The sequence below is a fragment of the Perca fluviatilis genome, chromosome 10 (genome assembly GCF_010015445.1).
Source record: "Perca fluviatilis chromosome 10, GENO_Pfluv_1.0, whole genome shotgun sequence".
In the NCBI taxonomy this organism is placed as follows: Eukaryota; Metazoa; Chordata; class Actinopteri; order Perciformes; family Percidae; genus Perca; species Perca fluviatilis.
Window position 1 is genome coordinate 39,614,847 of NC_053121.1, and position 25,425 is coordinate 39,640,271.

The 25,425-nt window shown below is 41.9% G+C and overlaps 1 protein-coding gene across 1 annotated transcript; it reads right to left on the minus strand.

Annotated features, from left to right (window-relative positions):
• Positions 1-16,901: 16,901 nt before the first annotated feature.
• On the minus strand, positions 16,902-25,364 carry LOC120566589 (mucin-2-like). Its single transcript, XM_039813105.1, has 9 exons — positions 24,918-25,364; positions 24,583-24,775; positions 20,703-21,344; positions 20,385-20,568; positions 20,050-20,155; positions 19,887-19,958; positions 19,636-19,799; positions 19,219-19,311; positions 16,902-19,059 (listed from the first exon to the last, which is right to left on the minus strand). The coding sequence occupies exons 1-6, from the start codon at positions 25,362-25,364 to the stop codon at positions 19,920-19,922; spliced, it is 1,611 nt and encodes a 536-aa protein (XP_039669039.1). The 3' UTR covers positions 16,902-19,059; positions 19,219-19,311; positions 19,636-19,799; positions 19,887-19,919.
• Positions 25,365-25,425: the final 61 nt, after the last annotated feature.

The following is a 25,425-nucleotide window of genomic DNA, read 5'->3' on the forward strand; positions in this document are numbered from 1 at the left end:
AAGACCAACAGTAGATGTCACAGCTTTCTAAAGTCTAATTGTCCACTCCAGCACCATATGTAGGCTAGTTTAGCTGTGCTTAGACTCTTGAGCCTATGTTTTACACTGCAGTTGTGATAGCCTCAGCTTTCGAGATCCTGAGCATTTCAGTTTCTCTCGTTGAATTGACCATCACAACTGTGCTCTGAAGCCACAACTTCTCCATAACAGACAGCATGGCAGAGGCACCTTCATCAAGGTGGAGATGGCCATACTTAACAGAAAGCATGGCAGAGGCCCCTTCATTGAAGGTGAAGATGGCCATACTTGCTGCTGCCTCAAGCTTACTTTCCCCACAAAACAGTCCCCTCAGTCAGCCGATGGAGAAGCTAACTAACCAGGCTCCCATCAGCACCGGTTCATAACAACACAACAGAACCAAACTAATTATGAATCATTCAAAAGACCAATATTTAGAACATTGGAGAAAGCAAACCAAGTAGACTAAATTATTTGACCACCAACTAGGTCAGACAGACAAGTCAGTGAGAGAGAGAGAGACAGGCTCACTGACCACCAGCTGGGTCAGACAAAGATGCATTTCCTCCTCCACTGGGAAAAACTATCTTCACTAAGAGAATTACACCTTGGAAAAATAGCCAAAAAAATAAAACTTCCCAAAGTTACCACCAGAAAAGAAGCTGGTAGTTCTCCTAGGAGAGGGGACAGCAGCTACTGACAGCTAAATATGGATCTGTCTGCCACAGCCTGAGGGACTCACAACCACTTAGGATCCCAAAATTATAGATTTGTTTAGTAGCCTATTATATAGTAATTATATTATACAACCATTTTAACTGTTGTGTAATGTAATTGTTTTGTAATATAGTGTGTTGTATCGCGATCAGTACAGTGTAGTTAGTATATATGTGACACATATGACATGTAGGCTATATGACTTTGTGTAAACTGCTTTCAGAGAGAGAGAGGGTCTGATTACCTCCGCTGTCCGAAAACTCCTGTTTTCTGAACGACAGTTGACACATCGACGCATTACTATGTGAAGGCATTTCATCATATGCGGTCTTAGTGTGTAATCCCCTGGGTCTTCTTACTAATAACAACTGTTTTCGTCTTCTCTGAGGTGATTTTCGACCGTTTTCGACGCGTTTATTTTGACATTCTGAACTACCCCGGGAAATGTCAGAGCGCGCGTCACTGACCATTCTAAGCGAATGACGTTGTCAGGAATTGTCATCAGCCAATGAGATTGCGCATTTAGCGCTAAATCCCCCTTTACTTTCACGATTGGTTGCTGATGAAAAGGAAATGACCATATTTGGATCCGACAGCATTGTAGAGGAGAGAGAGAGCTTTCCAACGGTATATGAGATGACAGGGTGCAGACAGCGTATGCGAACAGCGGGATGATTTAGAACGCCAACTTCTGTTGAATTTAGGAGAAATCTACCGACGCAAACTGACAAAGTGTAGTAAAATAAAGACCTAAATGTGTATTTTTGACTTTTTATCACCTAAAGTCTGAAAGAAGATATGTAATTGAACATAAATAGCCAAAAATCTCAAAATTGACCAGTGAAAAAAAAACGATGTTTTTGCCTGCCGTGTTTCGCCTTAAACGATTAGTTTGACTCCTGTACACTCAAAAACAAAGACTATGTTGCATTTTGTCAAGAGATACGCTTTAACAACAGTTGTAAATCTTAACACATAGCTCTCCACGTGTTCATAAATCAGACAATACCTGAAATAATGCTAAACATGCTATCTCGCTAACGCTATCATGATAACAAAGGAACCTCACGTTGTCTAGCTAGCTAGTAACGTTCAAATCCATTAACACAACCAACGCAAATAAAAGTAACCTTACCTTAGTGAGACAAGTAGTTAAACTTGTAGAAAAGCTCTGTAGTTCTGTGAAAAAAAGAATCCTTTCTCCAAAATCCACTGTAATCGACAAATACTGTAGAGTCAAAACCCACGTCTGTACACTAAGGTGTTAGTAACGAAAGGCAACGTTCAAACGCAAACCTCCCGTTATAACATCAACAGTCCTGACGTAAATCCATTTCCGGGAAACAGAACCAGATTGATTTTTATAGTAAATATTTTAATCATCAACCATAAATTCTAAACCATCCAAAGAAGAATAACCACGCATTGCATTGTTACGAAATTAAAGTTAATGATCCTGTAGAATTATGTAAGAACTCAACCTAGTTTAAAAAAAAAACTCCCCCGGCATATTATGGGATATACCCAAATACCACAATACCCACAACAGTAGCTAGCTATGTTTACAATGCTGTATTTTGACAAGACAATATAGGCAGATCGTTAAAACATTAATGATCCCAGAGCTAATATGATATTTACAAGTGAAACGTAAATCGTTCTTGAGCTTCAGTATCAAGATATTTTGACTATTTTGATCTGGATGATAGCTAGCTAATCTTAAACTAGCTAGCTAGCGTAGGTTAGCTAGCTAGTATGTAACGTTAGCCACACTATCTACTACTGTTGGCTAGCTAACACTATCATTGCACTCAGCAAGAAACCGATAAAACCAACAATCTCCGTTATACAAGACTAAACGGGAGACGCATCGCAAGCCAATATTGTTTCTGCCCTGAATTTGTAAATAATCACTACTTTTAGCGTGTATAGAGCCAGCATATTTCCACCAGACTCCATGTAAATAATCACTTTAGCATATAAGCAAACAACTTTAGGTGTATAGAGCAGCATATTTCCACCAGACTCTGTAAATAATCAGGACTTTTACAGCTATAGAGCCAGCATATCTCCACCAGACTCCATATAAATAATCAGGACTTTTAGCCTTATAGACAGCATATTTCCACCAGACTCCGTGTAAATAATCAGGACTTTTAGCGTGTATGGAGACAGCATATTTCCACCAGACTCCCTGTAAATAATCAGGATTTGTAGCGTGTATAGAGCCAGCATATTCCCACCAGACTCCATGTAAATAATCAGGACTTTTACAGCTATAGAGCCAGCATATCTCCACCAGACTCCATATAAATAATCAGGACTTTTAGCCTTTATAGACAGCATATTTCCACCAGACTCCGTGTAAATAATCAGGACTTTTAGCGTGTATAGAGCCAGCATATCTCCACCAGACTCCATGTAAATAATCAGGACTTTTAGCGTGTATAGAGCCAGCATATTTCCACATGTAAATGGATGAATTAAGGGTTTATTTCAACCAAGCCAGAGTGGTGATTGTTGGAACAGTGGAAAAATGAACCAAGACAGCTTTCTAAAAATAGCCCATGAACTGCTCATATTGCATGTGAATGAAAGCTAGTCATTGTTTGTCTTCTATAATAGATCATGAACTGGCCATATTACATTGAATGAAGGCTAAGCAGTGTTCCACTCCACTGGTCCTGATACTGATGAATGCAGATTTAGGAGAACATCATGAATAAACTTTGTACATTCATTATCCTCTGACCAAAAACTATATATTATGTTTCCAACATCTATAACACTACTGTGTACACTTTATGGTGGTAATGATACAGCCAATTTGATTGATATGATTTTTATTTATCAGGCAATTTAGTAAGTTCCACTAAAACATAAATCCACTGTATACCTGCTGCCACTCATGTGTTGTGTCTGGGCACTAAAAACAAGTAAAACAACAAAAGTGAATATCAAATACTAATCCCTTTATCTGATTAAAAAACATTAGCAGTGGAGCTCAAACCTCTCATATGAGCTTTCTAAACCTTACATTTAAACCATGAATTCCACTTTTTTACATAACATGTATCATTTAATAGCCTTTGGTCTCTGAGATTGTTGATATTAATGCATGCTTCTCAAAATATTTTTAACCTAAACTGTCTAAACTGTATTTGTCTTCCAGATAGAGATGTAAACATGACATGGCAGAAATACACTATAAAATGCAACATCACTACTCACACATCCAGATAGAAACACCTGATAAATATGTTTCCTGCAGCTACTGTTCAGGTGAAATACAATAAAGTGCCTATTTTTACCAAGACTAAAGCAGAACCAGGTCCAAAGCGCTTGACAAGGAGCAAAACCACAGCAAGGCTAAACTCACATCTGCAAACAGAGACAGCCCAAAGCCAGCCCTAAACCAAGCTCTAAGGCCCCGCTGGAGAGACACAGCAATGCCAGCAAAATTCATACAACCAAGGTGATGATCCATCAATATAATAAGAAATTCATTTATGTGTTACTACAACAAAAGTGAAATGAATGAAGTCTATCTTATGTTATCTTATCATACAATCTACTCGTGAAAGACTCTTTTAACAGATAAATGCCATAAAAAACCTCAGAAAAATCAAAAAGAAACGTCCTAAAAAAAATTATAAACCAGAGTCTTGTACACACACTCCAACTGCACTGCCCAACATGGAAACATTCATATAATAATAATAATAATAATAATAATAATAATAATAATAATAATCAGGTTTTGAAGAAAACAAATGTCTCAAATATTGGATTAGAACATATAACTCAAAAATAAAAAAATATTCAACTTGACAAAGAAGTAAAAACATTGAATTAATTTTAATACTCAACTTGATTTTACATTCATTCAACTTGGGTGCTTTATAATGACAGAGCAACCCTTATAATACTATTTATTACTAACAATGTTTGTGTGTTTCCTCACCTGGCTCAGCAGAGAAACAGGCTTTCAGAAAGAAACAGTAGCAGACACAGCAGGAGAAGCGCCAACAGGAAGACAAGGAGCAACACAAACAAGAGGACAAGATCACACACATGAGACGTGTCCAATCAGGACGAGCAATACAACCACTTAAGAAAGCTGGTAAGAGGGAAGACCAGCAGACACAGCAAGGACAGACTCAAACCATCTTCTTTTAATAACTTAACACATCTATTCAAATACAGAAAAAAAGGTTAAACTGTCACTTAGCATCCACTAAAAGTTCTGTTGTTGCTGCTGACAGACTCCAATTATTATTTAAATGTCTGACAACATTATGGAATGGATCCCTACAGAGATAGAACTTTTAGTTAAAGAGTAAAATTCTTTAAGTTTAACATGATAATCACTACTTTTAGCGTGTATAGAGCCAGCATATTTCCACCAGACTCCATGTAAATAATCAGGACTTTTAGCATATATAGAGCCAGCATATCTCCACCAGACTCCATGTAAATAATCAGGACTTTTAGCGTGTATAGAGCCAGCATATCCCCACCAGACTCCATGTAAATAATCTGCAATGGCAATGTACCGCAGACGTCGCAACTCACAGCGTACCGCTGACCTTGCGCATCAAACCTATCGGTATTCACCAATGTTTGCCCACCACCCCCACCCCCGTAATGCTTCAGTTCCCGATTAGCTGCTCCACGGGTATCAGGGTGACTACCGCTACCTCGGGGTGTCGGAGGCGAATGGCATGGAGGCTTGGTCCCCATCATAACTGCTTGCAGTTTAGTTTTTAAATGCTTAGTTTTTGTTTTTATGAGTTTTAGTGTTAGTTTTTGTAATATGGGTTATTTGTTGGGGCAAGATTCAAAAGGGCTAAAAAGTATTGTGTAATAACTCAACAAAAACATCATACCATTTTAGAAATATGTATTCACAATGTATTAAACAATAACACCAGTACATAAAATGTACATATAATGTGAGCACAAATACAGTATCGCACAAAAGTGAGTACACCCTTCACATGTGCTGTAAATATTTCATTATCTTTTAATGGGACAACAGGAGCAATTACACTGTGTACAGCTTGTATAACAAACAGTGTATCTCCTCAAAATAACTCAACACACAGCCATTAATGTCTAAACAGCTGGCAACAAAGTGAGTACACCCTATATTAAAATTCCATAGAGGCAGGCAGATTTTTATTTTTAAAGGCCAGTTATTTCATGGATCAGGATACTTTGCATCCTGATAAAGTTCCCTTGGTCTTTGGAATTAAAATAGCCCCATATCATCACATACCCTTCACCATACCTAGAGATTGGCATGGTTATGTCAGTTTGCCTAATAGCTGGTTTGATTTGCATTGAGAGATGATTTTATCGAACGATAGGGCTGAACGATTAATTGCATTTGCGATAATATGCGATATGTTACGTGATTTCCTAATCGCAAGGCTCCGATTTGGACTCACGCGAGACAATTGGTCTGCACTCCGCGAGAAAGCATCAACTTACACGCTTAACCTACACCTTGAGCAGATTTCCTGTCATTCAAACAACTCTGAGTTGTAGTTTAAAACTTGTAAGGGTTTTATTTGGGCTCCAGTCCATACATGCAGTTAATGAATACAGACACACAGAACTGAAGGCTTGGTTAGCAACGATTAGCTCTGATTAGCGGTTAGCTCCAGTTAGCGGTTAGCTCCGTTATAAAGATATGGAGTGGAGGAGACTGCTGCGGAGAGGGTTAACAACCAGACTCTGATAAATGACTTTCCGGGAGCTTTCACAGCAGCGTGGCTGCGTCGTTTCAACGGTTTTATTAGTACAGTTAATCCCACGGCAACACCAGCATGCTACTACTAACGTAACGATAGCCGCTCTGAGCAAGTGCAGCGTCGACGCTGTCATGCACACGGCACGCAACTTCATGAGGGGAGGGAGGGTCTGGAGGCAGCTCCTCTCTGTGTGCTGTGAAAGAAAATACACCTATGTATATTTTTACTTAACGGTCCAGTAAAGTTCAAAGACAGTGTTTAAAAAGTGCAATCCACATGTTTACATATGTCTATGTAAATAGTAATTAAATAATCTAAATACTAAGCGGATGCGGGCAGCAACTGGTAACCAGTGAAGAGAGCGGAGGAGCGGTGTAGTGTGAGAGAACTTGGGGAGGTTGAAGACAAGTCGAGCTGCTGCGTTCTGAATGAGCTGCAGAGGACGGATGACTCAGGCAGGCCAATCAGGAGGGAGTTGCAGTAGTCTAGGCGTGAGATGACTAGAGCCTGAACCAGAACCTGAGCCGCCTTCTGTGTTAGAAGGGGAAGTATCCTTCTGATGTTATGCAGCATTTATCTACATGATCAGGTGGTTGCAGCAATGTTAGCAGTGAAGGAGAGTTGGTCGTCAAGTGTCACACCCAGGTTTTTAGCAGTCTGGGTGGGTACTACCACAGAGTTGTCAATTGTTATAGTCAGGTCTTGGGTAGGAGAGCCTTTCCCTGGAAGGAAAAGGAGCTCAGTCTTGTCGAGGTTGAGTTTCAGATGGTGTGCGGACATCCAAGAAGAGATGTCAGTCAGACAGGCCGAGGTACGTGCCGCTACTTGAGTTTCAGACTCAGGAAAGGAAAGAAATAGTTGGGTGTCATCTGCGTAGCTGTGATAAGAAAAGCCGTGCGACTGAATGACAGACCCAAGAGAGTTGGTGTACAGAGAAAAGAGGGGACCCAGGACTGATCCCTGGGGAACCCCAGTTTTGAGTGGGCAAGGTTCTGAGCTAGATCCTCTCCAAGTTACCCGGTAGGTTCGGTCTGCATAAATAAAAGATGTCATTCATATAAATTCATGCATCACCTAATTTCATCATCACATACAGGCCTGGCCTCCAGGAAAGAACAGTTTGTTTTAATCTATCTAAGCTTGTGTTGTTTATACTATACAATGATGTATTGCTAGTTGTTGAATAATACAGAAGACAAAGAGCTTAAAAAATCACATATTGAATTGCAATCGCAATATTTTTGAAAAAAATCACAATTAGATTATTTTCAAAAATCGTTCAGCCCTAGAAGGTACTCCATTCCAATCTCTAGGTATGGTGAAGAGTATGTGATGATGTGGGGCTATTTTAATTCCAAAGGCTAAGGGAACTTTATCAGGATTCATAGTATCCTGTAGAGCTGTCAGTCTTCCTCTATAATACTATTCGAATTACATTTGAGATTTATTTTTAAATATTCAAATATTTGAATATTTAATGCTCAATTGCAGCCTGTTACATATGTTCTACACTGCTCAGGCTTATACATTGTCAATGCAACAAGCATGTGGTTGTTGTTACTCGTTCTGTCCACTAGAGGGACTTCTAACATTAGGCTGACCTTGAGGAGACCTGCACGCAACTTTATTAACATTCATTTTCCACCACGAGCACACAGCGACAAACACAAATCAACAGAGAACTCTGGAATGAAATATGATTTAACAAGTGAAGCGGCTCTGTTGTAAAGGCTAACTGCGCTCGGTTAGCACAATGACAGAAAGCACAGCCGAAACCATTTGTCATAAACTAGGTAAGTAAGAAACAATGCTAACTGCATTAATAACCAAGCCAAACAGTGCTGCCACTACTATTTTAGTGATTTACCGGTTTCCAGCAGATTGTCACGTTGCTGAGAATAGAGCTGTAAGAAGATAATATTTGACGTGGAAGCTAACTCTGACAGCTGTAGGGGAGCTAACATAAACTTTAGCTTTCTCCATGAAGCTCCCAGCTACGCTAACGTTGCCTCCCAACGCAGTTAGGAAACCAAAACGAGCTAACTATTGATAACATTAGCATTTTGGCTCGGTGGATGGCGATTTTAGAGTCATGTTAAAACTATTTCCCGTCCTCCTTACAATTTCCAGCTGCAGCCTGTCACTCCCCCGTGTACTAACGTTACTCGGTACATAACGTTAGCACTGATGTTGTACTAACGTTACTTGGTACGTAACGTTGTCTTGTTTCTCACTCCCGCTATTATTGTTCATACGACGTGACATGAATCACACATGCGGGTAGGTCAAGGCGAGAATAGGGAGATTAGCTAACGTTAGGATTCTAAAATATAAGACATTTTCAGTTATTTCACATTTTTTGTTAAGTACATAATTCCACATGTTTATTCATAGTTTTGATGCCCTCAGTGAGAATCTACAATGTAAATAGTCATGAAAATAAAGGAAACACATTGAATGAGGTGTGTCCAAACTTTTGGCCTGCACTGTAGATGTATAAATACATAAGACACTTACTGTCTGTGTGCAAGTTTGCAGAGGAGGTCCAATTGGTTTTTTTTTTGTTACAGACCTGTTCCCCTGATTTAAGTCTGTATACTTCAGCCCACAAATTTGACATTCATCTCCAGTTCTGGTGACTTTTGGTTTGGAGGTGGAAGTCGGAGGTGGAGGTGGCTCATCACCATCCATATTCTGTCAGTACATGGAAAGAAAAAAAGCACAATAGTAGAAACGTTTTTGAAATATATGAATTAATCATGTTAAGTATTGCTGGTTGGCTACAATGTGGTTATTTAACCCTCTCAGGTAGGGCTGCAACAACGAATCGATAAAATCGATAAAAATCGATTACTAAAAAAGTTGGCAATGAATTTCATTATCGATTCGTTGTGTCGCGCAACTATTACGCCACTCAGTCGCGGAGATAAACATTTTTTTTAGTTGAGCGCAGAGAGAAGCAGCGTGGAGCGGCACAGTGTAGAGAGAAAGAAAAGAAAAAGAGCAGAGCGGGGGTAGAGGAAATACGGAGAGAGACCGGAGAGACCCGTAACGTTGTTCTGAAACACACGGCGGAGGCAGAGAAATCAGTACGACCTAAGTCATCCAAGGTGTGGGAGCATTTCACACTAAATAAATCAAAAACGTGTTAATTGCAAGATAAGCAAAAGCGACACGGCATGGCACGGGCACACCACGGTGATGAGTCAGCACCTAAAACATAAACATTGGAGTCCTTGACAAGGAGGAAGGGAGTTCAACAGCACGGTAAAGTCTCTACACTATCCTACTTCTGTTCCGTTTTGAAGTGAGGAACGTACCGTCCCTCTAGTAGCTCTTGTGGTGCTGGTGTTTACTCGTTATCCAGCTGACTAGCATGACAAGCTAGCGTTAGCTCGTAATAACAGTAATAAAGCAGGGGTGGTATAGTTTGCAAGACTAAAGACACGTTTTTATTCACCCGCCTTTTTTGGCCCATTCATTTGTCAATCTGTTGTCATATATATTCTGTGCTTTGTCCCATATCAGTTATTGTTGACAAATATATTAGTGTGTGGTGATTAAATGAACTTAACTTGCACTTACTACAATGATGGTAATAATTTAATGAATAAGTGTGTGTCTAGCAGTGTTGCAGCCCTACTCTCAGGTTGTCTTGTTACTGATGGGGAAGTGCTCTTGAAAAGTTTGATGGGTACCAGGACATGTACTTTGGGCAAGGCCAGTTTGGCCATCCGTACAGCTTTTTGGTAGCTGTGGAATGGACATCTTGTCGTCTTCCAGCAGCCTGGAAGACGACGTTGGGGACTAAAAACACCAAACACCGCACGGGTGTGTGTGTGTGTGTGTGTGTGTGTGTGTGTGTGTGTGTGTGTGTGTGTGTGTGTGTGTGTGTGTGTGTGACAGAGACTGAGGAGAGCAGGGAAAGGAAATGTAGAAGAACGTGTTTTAACCCTTGTTTTCTTCCCGTCGACCATGCACCTTTTGACATAACTTACAAATAATGTGGCTCTTGTCTAAGCTCCTTTCCGCCTTCATAGAAGTCAAAATATTTCCACACGTCAGCTTTTAACGAGGAGGGTGTTCGTATTTCTCGCTCAGCCATTGATTCGGATTGCGTCTGTCTGTTATGTGCACGCTACAGACTGTCCGGGTGCTGCACTTCCGCGCTTCAGAGTTCCGCCTTTTGCATTCCGTCAATATTACGTTATTAGAAAACACTTTTTTTTCAGAAAATATTTTTGACATTTGTGAATTGATTCAGAATCGTCCACGTCCCGCATCGCGATGCATCTAAGAATTGTTTTCCCCCCCCCCACCTCTAGCAAACGGTTTAAACATGAATAAAAGGGTCCTACCTGGACGAGGAGGAGGGCATATAGTGCTTTTTTCGAACTTGGTCCATTCAATCGTCACTTTCTCCTGTTTCTCCATTCGCTTTATCAGTCACCCATTCTTGCCAATCCTTCTCCCTCATAGCTCTCCTTGCCTGTTTTTGCATCATCCTCTTTGCACGTGCCATTTTTTTGAGTCGGTACTTATTTCTTATATCATTTTTGGCTTTTTGGTCTTCCTCCAGTTTTTTTAAGACTCTCCGCTTCCGTGTGGGGCTTATGAGTTATATGGTAGGCGAATGAGGAAAAATACCAAGCAATAATAGATTTTAACAGGTCAAAGATAAGCACAGTATATTTGTGCCTTTTAGTAAGAGATATTGTAAATATGACGTGCCACCTGCAGGTGTGTAAACAGGTGTGTAAACGGGTCCCACCTGGACAAGGAGGAGGGCATGCAATCTTTCTTTTGAATCTATTCCATTCAATTATCAGTTTCTCCTTTTCTCGCTCCGCTATATCTTTCTCTCTCTCTCGCCGATGATCCGCCCTCATAGCCCTTCTTGCCTCTTGTTGGGTCACCCTCACCTCTGCACGTGCCATTTTGTAGAGTTGGTACTTATTCTTCTTACTGTTGTATATTGCAGATTTGGCTTTTTTGTTTGCCTTCAGTTTTTTCTTGACTCTCCGCTTCAGTTTGGTCTTGTCTTCACCCGGTCTACGTGGAGATGGGGATGACTGTATGCTGGAGGAAGCAGAAGTTACTGTGCTGCTCTAGTACCTATGTAAAATTGGCCTACCATCCCTAGAGGTAGAGGGCTGTGGGTCCGTGTCTATTTCTGTCTCTGTCTGGGTCTCTGGCTCATTCTGTCTCTCTCTGTCTGGGTCTCTTTCTCTGTCTTGCTCGGTCTCTTTCTCTTTCTTTTCTCTGGCTCTGGCTCATTCTGTCTCTTTCTCTGTCACCGGCCACTTCTTTTCCTTGCGGTTCTGTTCATGTTTGCAAGAAAGCTGTCCTGAATTAGGTTTAAATACAACACAGCTGCTCGCTCATTGGTCAGAGATTTAGTTGGATTAACCAATGGGCATTACGGGCCAAGGATGCCACGCCACGTACCGGCCGCGCCCCCTTTTGGGGGATAGAAAACACTGCAGTTTGGAATGATTCTCTTTTCCCCCACAATGCATTGCATTACATCACGTTGGGAAGACGACAGACGAAAGCCCCGTCTCGGTTCACTGTCACGGTTTCTGACTGCCACTGGTCTAGCAAAATATGGCTTTTGGTCTCGACAGAGTCCATGTGTCTTTATTGTCAAACACAGCAGGGATAACCCTAACACATCCACCATTTTGTTCTTTTGTTTGGCTTGTTACATTACACCATTCATTCACTCATCCACACATGGCACACTTGACCTCCCTTTTGTTGCCGGCCTTGAGCCAGACGTTAACAAATGGGGGCTCGTCTGGGATTTTTTGTATTGGGAAACTGGTAATAATTTGGGAGAGTTTCACACGGATTTTTGGCTTGCTCTGGTATCTTTAGGTGTTAACAAGTTGACTTTATGTTGCAGGACTTGTTATATTCCGGTGGGTCTGTGTTGGTGTCTTTGGCCTGATAATAACATGTTTTCCTGTACTGCTAGGCAGAGTTAAGGGCTGGTAAGACATTTGGAACCTTTTATTCCTGATAGGCATAAGCAGTGAGGGGCACCCGTTGTCCCCATTGACCTTTTTTGTTTTAGTTTGTTGTTTTTGTGCAGCAGGTGGTTAGAGCGGTTCCAGGAGCTGCTCGGGTGCACTCCATGGCTGTCTAGGTGATTTTCAGCATGCTGAAAGTTAACCGGGTTACTGGTCTTGTGCTTAATTTATCCCGCTGCTAGCCTGCATGAAGACTAGGGGTGAGTGAGAGAGGTAGTATTGGTTAGGCAGTTAGCCAGAGGAATGAGGTTCCATAATTAAAGCAGCCTGTCATCCTTGTCTCTTGGTGTTTTTGCCCACCTGTACTGTGTGGGTACAGTATTTGTTGTTGGGAGAAAGTTGTCGGTTTAGGGAAATGGCTTCAATTGAGGAATTTGTTCAGTGTCCAAGTGAAAAGTTGCTTAATTCTTACAAAAAAGAGCAGTTTTTTCGAGTGGCTGACCATTACAGCGTAGAGCTCTCCAAGAGGTTAAACAAAGATGAGTTGTTAGACACCCTAAAGGCAAAATTAGTGGGGAAGGAGGTTTTGCCTGTCCTAGTGGAGACTGCTAGTGTGCCTGTGGTAGTGGCTGGTTTGTCTGATGTAAATGGGGAAGTTAAAGGGTCTTTCATAGCTCCTGTTTTGGCTGGTTTTGGGGCTGCATTGTCATTTGAGGAGCAGAAACAGCTACTCTTGCTACAATTGCAATCAGAAAAGGCACAACAAGATGTTCATCTTCGGGAAGATATAAGATAAGAAATACTTTATTGTCCCCAAAGGAAAATTTTGTTTTGGATTCTGTACATTCTGCAGTGTTACAAAGACAACACATAATACAAAAAAGACATCAAATACAGAAAAAACAACACAAAATACAGAAAAGACAACACAAATACAAGTATCTCTCAACACATACTCTCATGCAACACAAACATGCTTCCATATACATATAATAAGCACATGAACTACTCCTTTAATTGGCACTTCCCATTAAACAACCCCATCTACTGTATTCTCTGCAATAAGTGTGGCACAGCCCTTGCACAGTACGATATTGCATAGCTAACATATTGCCCAACCCCAATAGCCTACATATCGCACAAATTCCACAATACACTGACAATGCCTAATCGCGATACACTACATATTGGACTAATGACATAACACACAACCAAAAACCTACATATTGCGCAACTAACCTATTGCACAATCCCCAATAGCCTAATGTATTGCACAGTGACATGATGCACAACCCCAAATAGCCTACGTATTGCACAACTAACATATTGCACAACCCCAATAGCCCACATATTGCACAAATGACACATTTCCACATAGCCCATGCGGTACACTACTTATTGCACGACGGCATAGGACACAACCTAACCAGCCTACATGTTAGTGTTAACAAGCTTAATGGACATAGGCACAAATGAGTGTTTATGTCGGTGCAGCCTGCATCTAGGAATCCTGAATCTTCTGCCAGAGGGTAAAAGCTGAAATTCTGGGTGAAGTGTGTGAGTCGGGTCGGAAACTATTTCTTTTGCCTGTCTGATAACCGACTGCTTATAAATCGTCTGGGGGGACAGATGGTTTTTGACCCCCATAATCTTGATAGCTGTCTGTACCTGATGGGCAATCTGTGATTTGGACTGTTCTGTCAGGTTACCATACAGGTTGTGATGCCATATCTTAAAATACTCTCAAGTATTAGATGATAGAACAACATAATTTTTGCTCGATTCCATACACTGTCTTCGTAGAAAATGCGTCCTCTGTTGAAGTCTAGAACAAAGTGTGTTCACGTGGTCCTTCCAGCTAAGTGCATTATCGATATGTACACCAAGGAGCTAACCTGGGTAATGGGTAAGTTGTTGATCACAACAGGTCTGGTGTCTCCTATGGCCTTTGGGTCAAACACCATCTCCTCAGTTTTGGTCACATTCAGCACAAGATAGTTGTCGCACCTCTGGACAAATTCCTCAATTTCCGTATGATACACTGCTGGGCTTTTATCTTTGTGCATAAGGCCAAGGATTGTTGTATCATCTGAGAATTTAATAATATAATTGTCAGTGTGGAGTCTATTGCAGAGAACTGGAGAGCTGACACAGCCCTGAGGGGCACCAGTGCTGATTGGCCTGTGCTCCGTGAGAGCATTATTCACTCTGACCTGTTGAGTATGGTTTGTTAAAAAGGAAAAATACCAGTTAAGAATAAAAGAGTTAATGTTCATGTGTTTCAGCTCCTGAATGAGCATGTGAGGCTGCAGTGTTAAAAGCTGAACTGAAATCAACAAACAAAATGCGTGCATAGGCCTTGGGGTCCTCAAGGGGTTAACTGAACAGATGTGAAATGCTGTTAATAGCATCATCTGTGCCACGCCCCTGCCTATAAGCAAACATAAAAGGATCTAAAAACACACCAGTATCTTGCTTAAGAAATGTGACCGTTATCCTCTCAAAACATTTTATTACAATGGATGTCAATGCCACAGGCCTGAAATCATTATTCACCTTTGGGCATGGTTTTTTAGGTACAGGTGTAATTACTGATTTCTTCCACAAGGTGGGTATGGCATGTGAGTCTACAGATTTTTGAAAGATTGGACACCATGCTGGTGTAAGCTCCTCTGCACTTCTTTAACAGGAACGCAGATATTCCATCTGGCCCAGTGGCCTTCTTAGAACATAAGTTTTTAAAAAGCAATCTGACCTCCTGAGGTTCTATCACTAGCCTTGCGTCCTGCTCTGTGACAGAAGTTGTCTCTAAAACATTCTTCCACTCAGAAAAGTCCTGAGATTAAAATCTCAGATAAGTCATTCAGTTCATTAGCTTTTTGCAGGTCATCAGAGGTACTGATGCATTTTCGAGCTGGTGTCATATTAATTACCTTCGTGTCCCATGCATTTTTTGAGTTCATTTCTGTAAAACTCTTCAATTAATTATTTAGCTCCTGCTGGCTTCCCTGAGCAAGGGATTAAGTTCTGTCTTTTTTTTTTTCTTTTTTTGATTTCTACAAGACTGTTTTTTTTTTTTATGCCGACCCTTCGCTGGCTCAACAACTCCGCCGTCCTTGCCTCCTTCTGTGAACACAGAACATAAGCTGAGACGCTGATCCACAGTATCTGAAAAATATAAATTACGGACCACTCAAATGTCAATGTATACCAGGTCACCGAAATGACAGCAAAGCAATACAACATGTTTTTATAAAAAGGGCAAAAGCCTACTGCCATGTTGTGGACAATGGCCAGGTGACAGTCCAACCGGGTGAACTTCATATCCTGGCAGTTAGTTTATGGGCAGCGCAGGGGGCCTCCATATCTGCACACACATTGTCACACATTGCCAGGACATCATCAGCACAGCAATCAGCTGTGTGTTTGTGTGTGTGGGATACACTGACCTTCCTGATGCCAGGCCTAGCATCAGCCTCCTCTCCTCCTTGTCCGTGACACCGTGCCGATCTTTTAAGATCCCGGGTAAATTTGCAAACTGCACCATGCACACGGGCACTGTTTTTGTCATTTTCTGTGTGTGCAATGTAAAAGCAAACATCAAATGTGGAGAAATAAGTCAACAGCTGAAACACAAGATTGAACTATTAAGTACAATGCATGCAACAATTACTAATTGAAGAGGTATGGACTTTTTTTTTAACCCCATCACGCAATTGACTGCAAGGAGCTATTCCGTCACTTATTGCACAGTGCAGCGGGCTCTGGTTGTGAAGTCAGTCCATCAGTAAACCGTGCTGATGCTGAGCTGACAGAGCAGTGTCTGTTTTGCATGCTCAGTTGTTTAGCCTGATGAAGAGGGGTCAGATTATGCACACACAGAGACAAACTGATGTGACTGATATCATGTTTTAACCACAGATGATCTCCTAGAGGTAAAAGTGAACACACCTGTATTTAATAGGCAATGCATTATGAAAGAGCATTATTTCCTAAATTGATTTGTTTGCTAAATCATAATTTATCACTGGAGACAACTATTGGTGTAGTTAACAGACTATAATATTAATGCAGAATTTTCTGATCCCACTTGATGGCTACTCACTAGGAATCTTGTCCTGGTGTAAATGTGGCAGGTTATCTGATCAGGAAACGATGACTTGTCATTTCATTACGAATAAATAAGAGTTAACTTCTTTAGCTTTACCGAGGAAGACCAGTGGCTGAAATAATTCGTCACATCCACATCAAATAAACGACAAGGAGAAAAGACCGTGTGTGTGTGTGTGTGTGTGTATTTTTTTTATTTGTTTATCTGAAGATAAATATCTACTCAAGTTTTTCTTTCTCCAGAAAATACTTTCGTACCCTCACTCAAGCAGATATTTTCACAACTTGTTTTAGCCAAGTAACAGTACTAAGTGACCACTTGAAGAATAGAATAGACTTTAATTGTCATTGTGCAGCAGAACCATACAACGAACTTTACTTGTGCAACCTCTAAAACAATACTCCTTTTCATATACACACTCACACAATAGATAAAATATAAAAACATTAAAAACATTATCAAGGCATCCAATATTGCATTAAGTCCCATTTCATAAAATCCCTATCTAAAAAGTGCAACTGTGCTGACTGGGAGGTGGGGGGCATGATTGTTCAGTTCTGTGATGGCCCTGGGGATAAAACTGTTCTGCACCCTGGAAGAGCGTGCTCTAAAAGCCCGATACCGCCTTCCAGATGGAAGCAGCGAGAAGAGATGTTTTGAGGGGTGTGTCTTATCCTGCAGAATATTGTGCGCTCGGCGGAGGCAGCGGATCTTAAAGATGTCGTCCAGTGGGGGCAGGGGAAGTCAAATGTTTTTTTTCAGCGGATCTTATAATTCGATTGAGGGATTTCCTGTCCTTGCCTGTGCAGTTGGCATACCATGCGCTCATACAGTATGTTATGCCACTCAAATAGAACAGTGGAAGAAGATCTTAAGCAGCTCAGCAGACAGGTTGCTCCTTTTGTGTATTCGTAAAAAGTAGAGCCGCTGTTGTGCCTTTCTGGGTTAGGGCTTAACCCTCTTGCGCCGATGAATTCGTAAAATTTTTATCCAATTTTTTATACTAATTTCATCAACATTGCTAACCATGCAATATACCGCCATACTCAAGGGGGTGGGCTACATAATAGGTGGGGATATGGAAGGCCTTCCACTTTCTAATCTTTTTCATTCATTTTTTTACCTGCATTCTCATGGCTCTCATGTACCCATATTTCATCGGATTACAACAATTTCAACGTTGAAATTCTCAATTTGTTATGCTCTTTCCATTACAATTGACCCCAAGTCAACCCTCAGGCTCTAAAATTTGAGCTGTTGAAATACCTCCAATTCAATACCTTGAGTGACAGAGCAACGTCCAAACTTTAATTCTTTTATTGGAATCAGCCTGATACCTCAAACCATAGACATAGAACAAATATCTATATCTATCTATATCTATGCCTCAAACGGTCTTTGAAATATGACCAAATGAAAAAATTCCAGATTTGGAATGTGGAAGCACTCAAAGCATGATAACTCATCAGTACATGTACCTAGAGTGACCTTGCACCCTTTATTGGATTCAGCAATCTCCAGGCTTTCATTTCTTATTAGAATCAGCCCGATACCTCAAACAGCCTTTAAAATATGAGCAGGTGAAATATTCAATGTATTAATGTGTGTAGTGTAATACAGAGTACTTATACAAACTCAAAGCAAGAGACAGAGACAAAAATTAACATTTATGAACATTTATCCAGAAAACCTGAACCCGTGCAAAAAGCAAAGTGCCGTAAAAAGTAAAAATTCAGCAATAAATCAAAAGTAGGGTTAGTGAAAAAATTTTTATAAATTGTCGACCAAACAAGTATTACCAAGCCTTCCCAAAAAGAGCGAAAACTAAAAATAAAGTGACTTAAAAATGAAGTGCCATTAATTAAGCAAAAAATCTAAAGTAGGGTTAGTGAAAATAATTTAATAAATTGTCCACCAAACAAGTATCACCAAGCCTTCCCAAAAAGAGAGAAAACTAAACAAAGTGACTTAAAAATAAAGTGCCATTAATTCAGCAAAGAAAGTTCCAGTGCAAAAAAAATGTAAAAAGTGTAAACCAAACAAGTAGTGTCTTTACACTCACCACTCTTCCTACAAGTCCATACTTGGCTATTGGAGTCCCAAGTTTTTGCACCAATATCTTACACTTCTTGGGGGTCTTTGATCCACTTCGCGGATCCCCGATGAACAGTTTCCTTTTGGAGCTTTTCGGAGTCAGTCTGTGCCGTTGTCTCAATTTTGTCATCTCCTTCTCAAAGGGAGATGAATCTGACTCTGTATGGTCATCGTAAGGTGGTTCTTCAGCACTTGAACTGGTGCTGCCTTTTTCCTCTTCCTTATCCTCATCCTCATCACGATCCAAAGCGCTCTTCAGCACTTTCAACCTCAGGTTTCTGTCTTTGTCTGGCAGAGCGACATAGAATCGATCTGCCGTGGTGGGGTCGTGACACATTGTTTTTGCCACCTGTTTCCGCTCCTTCTCGGAGAGGTGTTGGCTGGCCTGGAAACCCGAACAAAGAAGTTTTTACAAAAGTTTGAAATGAAAACCGTCCTTTGAGCAACTGTGTCTAAAAAGGCTTAATCAACGCTCCTCAAATTGAGGATTCCTACTTCCAAATTCTGATCTATGGCCAGAATCCAACTTATATTAAGTTCTTACTTGAATGGAGGCGCTGCTCCGGATCTGGTTGCAGGTTCCCTCCATGCCGGCATCCCCCCAAGCCAGATTGAGGACGTTTCCTGGCTTCTCAACCTGCTTGCCAAGCACAGAATGGAAAAGGTACTTGCTTACCTTTTAGCTAAAAATTCCAGCCAGTCATACTCCTCCTTATTGAGGGCAAGTGCAGCTTTGCCAAAAGTAGCAACAGTTTTGTGGTCATCCACCGTAGGATATAAAATGCAGAACATTAGTGTATTTCTGTGGAGAGGTGGACTTTAAAGAGCAGAACAATTCACTGGTGACTTGTATGTGTGGCTTATGGGACTATGAAATGCTGACTTCAACAAAGACACTAATGTTAATTTCACCAATGAAATGTTCATTGCTTGGACCCACCACCCCTAAATAAATACTAACCAGAACTTGGAATTGCTTTCCATTCTTCCAACTCTCTGTTGATGACCTGCTTCTTGGTCATGTTGGGGATGGCAACGGATCGGTGTCCACTCAACATGCCCAAGTAGCCCATGATGTATCCCATGAGAATGGAATGGTCCTCCCCCCATGGCAAGGTACGCTTTCTATAAAACATTGCAAGATATAGACAGAAAAATACAGTTAAGAATGCAATCTACAGAAGGAATACAATGTCAATAAAGTCTACCTACCGATCAGTTCCTGAATCCGTTGCCTGGTGGTAATCATAAATTTATTTTCATCTTTTGCGCTAAGCTGATTGTCTGCGAAAACAGTTTGACATGATCCATGAGCCACGATCCTCTTCAGCTCGTACTGTAATGTTTGGAAGTGCTTTTTGTTCAGCTTGCTGACCTTTTGAAAGGAGTTCTCCACGTGGGGGAGAAACAAAATTACGTTGTTCAGCATGTTTTTTATTGTGGTTGGGGCATAGCCTTTATTGGACAGGTACGCTGTAAAACTGTGGGAAAAGGAAAGGAGTTACAAGTGACAAAATCTGACTCCCAGTTCTACCACATTTCATGCTCCCTCTTCCCATTTCTCATCTATTTCAAAACACCATAGATTAAAATTTGGAATGAATAGATAAGAGAAACATTTGTATTTGTATTGTATTTCATAGTACTTTGTGCCTGGTTAAAGGCACAAAGGTTTTAGGTCAAGAAAAATATCAGATGCAAAATACTTACGCCTGTAACTTGTAAATTTGGGTCAGGAATCTAAGGTCTTCAGTGATAGCATTCGGAGGTAGGCCAGAAGCCTTATACAGGCAAAATCGAAGGCCGTGGCTCGCTGACTGACGTGCATTTTCAGTATCCTTTTTTCCTGATCTTGACCCCAGGCGAAACTTCTGAAAGTCTTTCAGAATCCTTTCTGCAGTTAAAAAACAGTTAATATTAGTTTGACAACCCCAAGAAACAAAGGTGAAAAGGGAAAGAATTAGCTAACTGGAAATGTCTCTATCCTCTCTCCACAAAATTGTAACTGAAAAAGAAAGGAAAACTTACCAAATAAATTTTCACCCTTTGTCGCTTTGCTGACATGCTCTCCTTTTTGAGCTGACAGAGGTAGTTTAGATGGTCTACGTATTGGTGTCTGTGCTGCCATCAAAAGGTTTTCTAGCTGCAGCACCCTGAAAGAGAGCTGGTTGCAGCCTTGGCAATTTGACACTGTTGAAACTTGTATAGTAGAGGAAATGGGGGACCCAGGAAGAGGGGTGGAAGGAAGCAGCTGACCAGCAGTAGGTCCAGTTGAAGTGCTGTAGTTGTGGGGCCCAGGGACAGGTGTGGGATGAAGTGGCTGACCAGCAGTATCCCTAATGCCGGTCTCGTCAGTGGAAGAGGGGGAGTGGTCGGGCCCAGGGACAGGGCTGGAATAAAGTTGGCCAGTCAGCTTAGTGGAAGAGGCGGAGTTGTGGGGCCCAGGGACAGGTGTGGGATGAAGTGGCTGACCGGCAGTATCCCTAATACTGGTCTCCTCAGTGGAAGAGGCGGAGTTGTGGGGCCCAGAGATAGGTGTGGGATGAAGTGGCTGACAGGCAGTAACCCTAATGCTGGTGAGAGTGGAAGAGGGCCCGGGATCTTGCTCCTCCAAATCTTCCTTGTCGGAATTTTCTGAAATTTCCACTTCCAAGCGTGGAATTTCCTCATCTGTAATGAAATTTAAGTGATTTTAAATTTGAAATTAAAACCCTGTGCTTCCAAATTTCTGTTAGTCACATTTCTGGTTGGTACAGAAAAGCCATAACATCCATTAACATTAATTTGTATATAGTTGGATGGGAAAATTAATGGAATGATGATGAAACCCTCCTCTCAGGCCAATAGTTACCAGGTAATCACAAAAAATATTAAAACAACTTAAAAGTACCAATTTGACGGGTAATACCCATATCCAACACTGAAACCATGGGCTTATCATGGCTCAGAACTCCGAAGTGCCGCGAGCTCTTTAACAATGGCTGCTCTCTTGGCCTGCTTTGTGATGGGTTCTCGATTCTATTATCAGACAAATTCTAATATTTGACAAACTTAAGAGGAACAAAACATTAGATTAACAACAGATCTTGCACACGTGTTTTTTGCCAAATTAAAACAATTAAATACACTTACCTCTTGTAAAAACAGGTCATGGGACTCTTGCAGAAGCTTGTCAAGGCGGACAAGATCTTTCTTCCCACAAAGGGTGCAGTTCAAGCGGTCTGTAGTTCTGCGATAGGAAATGAAAAATAAGTGAGTCCAGGAAGTCCAAGCTGGTAACATAACAGGGTATCTTTGCATAAATTTGAGAAACTTTTTGAATTATTCTTACCCTCCATTCGCGTGCGTGCGTGCGTGTGTCAGGGTTCCGGTGGCCTCACAGGGGCCATGTATTGGCCCATTGACGTATCCTGCTAACATCACCACCGGTGTTGAAGTTAGCAGGGATAAGAGCACAGACTGGATATCGGTAGGGGTACAGACCGATCCCTGCAATGGTTTCAAGCCCACAGAGGCAGGCAGGCACGAAGTTGGACGGCTTTCACAATAAACTTCCTTTTCTTTCAGTATAAAAGAGCAAAAGTGTTTTTTCCAAAAAAGTTGGTCCAAAGTTAAAAAATATTGCAATTCTGTTAAACTTTTGTAACAAATCTGGAAGCTGATGGAATTGTCTTTTCTGTATTTCATGTAACAGCCTGGAGTGGTTAATTCATATAAAGATTGTTTAGAATGTTGAATAGGGGAAGAATAAAGAGTCTAACCCTTTAGTTCTCTCTCTTCCTCTCTCTCACGCTCTCTCCCTCTCTCTCTCTAATCCTAACCCAAGACTTTAACGCCCAGTCTGTGTGTATTGGTAAAATTTGGCCCTTTAAAGGTCGTAGTGTCCAGGAAGTCAATTTGGTCAGGACTGAGGGTGGCTGTGAGAGTGATGGAGTCACTATATTCATTCAACTTATCCAGAAACTGAAACAACTCTGCCTCAGTGTGATCCCACACGCCCCAGATATCATCTAGATACCTAAAATAATGCAGGGGTTGTAGTGGGCAAGAGGCTAAAGCTCCCTGCTCCCACTGAGACATGAACAGGTTGGCATAGGAATGGGCAAAGGTCTTACCCATAGCTGTACCGGAAACCTGTAGAAAGAACTGGCCATCAAACTCAAAGTCGTTTTTAGTCAGATTAAGTTCTAGTAACTGAAGTAATTCCTTGTCTGGTCTTTTGATGTCACGGTACTTTAAAAAGACTGCTCTGACTGCAGCAAGGCCTTCAGGAGTGGAAATGTTCGTGTAAAGTGAGGAAACATCCATAGAAAAGAGGAAAGCCGAGGAAGGGATTTCCAAGGCTTTGATCTTAGTCACAAAGTCAAAAGTGTCTCTAATGTAACTGTCATGCAACATAGAGTGGGTTAAGGTAGTGGTCGATGAACTTGGCCGTATGGTAAGTCTCGCTGTTACAGTCAGACACAATTGGACGTCCTGGAGGGATTTTGTGAGGAACAGTCAACTTATCACTAGACTTGTGTATTTTTGGTAATAAGTAGAAACTATGGGGCCTAGGCTCTGCCTCACCCAAAAGGAAAGTTTTCTGTTTATGGTTAATAAACTTTTTCTCATAAAGAGTTAATAATTTTATTAACCACAGGAATTGTCTTTGTATATTGGACATTCCAGTTTTGTGTAGTAATGTGAGTCGTTAAGCTGTCTAAGACCCTCAAATAAGTAGTCAGTTATGTCCATAATGACTACCGCACTTCCCTTGTCTGCGGGCTTTAACACAATGTCTCTATTGTTACGTTACTGTTCCAAAGCTTGCCTCTCAAAACGAGAGAGGTTTGGTTTGGTCCAACCTACCTTGTGTTACTCATGGAACGTGTTCAGGTCGAGCTGGATCAGCTGTGAAACCTCTGGAGGGTGTAAAGAGAGAGCAGGTGACCAAGTTGACTTAGGCATGAATGGTAATTGAGGGGACTCGGGCTTGTCTTGGTAATAGACTGCCAATTTAAGGTGCCTGTGATAGTCTTGTAGGTCAATTCTGAGAGCATCCCTGACCTGTTTTTTGGTCTGTTTCTGGATGGATGGGATACAAGTTAAACCCTTGTTCAGCAGATCAGTTTGTGCCGCAGTCAAGGTGAACGACTTGGATAGGTTGATAACTGTTTTTAACCCAGAGACCTTAGATGTTTTCATGGGGTTAAGGTGTTTAAATGCACCATCCAATGGTCAAACATGTGCTTGGTTGTGGACTTGGTCCAGTGTATGTGGTCTTTATCGGTAGAAAAAAATGATCTGGACAATTGAGGGATGTGGTCCTCATAGCACACTAAAAACTCGTTGACCCCTCTCATGTTCTCTTGTTCCCGGTGTGATAAGGAGTGTGAGAAATTGAGGATCGGGATCAAGATGCGAGCTTGTGGAAAGGCGAGTTTTGCCATACGCATAGCTTTTTTTAATCTGTGGGATAGTGATTTTCTCTGCATCCTGATTTTTATTGTTGATGCCAAATGACAGGACCAAGATTTGTATGCTAGAAGAAACCGGCGCGTTAGCCAGTAGGGCCTCAGCGTGTTTGAATGAGGCACCAGGGTAGCTCTCTATCTGGACATGGCTCCGTTTGTAAGTGGGGAATCTAGAGAGATTGGAATCGCCTATCCAAAGGCAGCGTTTGTGTGCTGTTAAAGACCAGTCGTTCAGCTTATTTGTGACATTTGGATGTCTGTGTGGAGAGAATTCAGTTTGTGGTGACAAAAATGAGTCTACTTTGTATTCTGGGCTGGTTGAGGGGCCCCAGGTTACCAAAGGGCGACTTACCCTCCATGATGACAGTTCCCGGGATGTGTGTGGGGTCTCCCCACTTGAGCTCCCACATCTGAGGGAAGAAGTCTGAGAGGAGTAAGGCTTGGCAGGTTACCTGTAGAGGCTGCCGGCCGCTCGGATGGGGCAGCAGGGGTCCTGAGCTCCTGGAGTTGGGCCGTGAACTCTTCCCTCAGCTTGGTGAGCTCAGGAAACTCAGCTGCAATCGTGGGGTCTGGAGTAGGTTGAGGAGCTGGTGGAGGCACCGGTTGTGGCGTAGGAGGAACTTCATTCAGCAGGTCCAGGACATCCTGGGCGAGAGGGGGGGCAGGAGAAGAGGTGGAGGGAAAGATAGGTGAGACAGAGAGAGAAGAAGAGGGGGAAAGGGGAGGTGGATCAAGAGGGAGAGGGGGAGAAAGAGGGGGTGGAGAGTGAGCCCAGCTCGTCCTCGACATCCGGCCCTGCAGTCTCCGTCTGTTGTGCCTGGTCGGTGGGGTCCTGATGCACGTCCGCAGTCACCAGTAGCGTCCCCGTTGTTTGTGCTGGCCTGGAGTCCTGTTGATGTATCCTAGGCTGGCGTTGAGGAAGTGGGATCGCTGTCGTGGGCGGTGCATCCTGTCTGGCAGTTATGGCGTCATACCAGTTCTGCTGAAGCACTGTGCGTGGGTGTTGTGTTGCTCCTTCAACCTCTGCTTGGATCTCGATCACCCTGTCCTGGGCTGCAGGTATGACAGAGCCGCGTGGTTGTGTGTTGGGCTGAGTGTTTGCCTGTGTTTTGGTTTGTAATGCCTCCAGGATTTTAGCATATACAGTGTCAACAGTTTCGTGCGAGAGCCTCCACCCGAAGTGGCTGCGCGCCCATGATGCGGCAATATCAAAGTTCTCTTGCCAGGAAGACATGTCAAAACGTAGTAAAAAATGTAGATTCCCTGCCAGCGTTGTTTTGTAATGACCTCGCAAG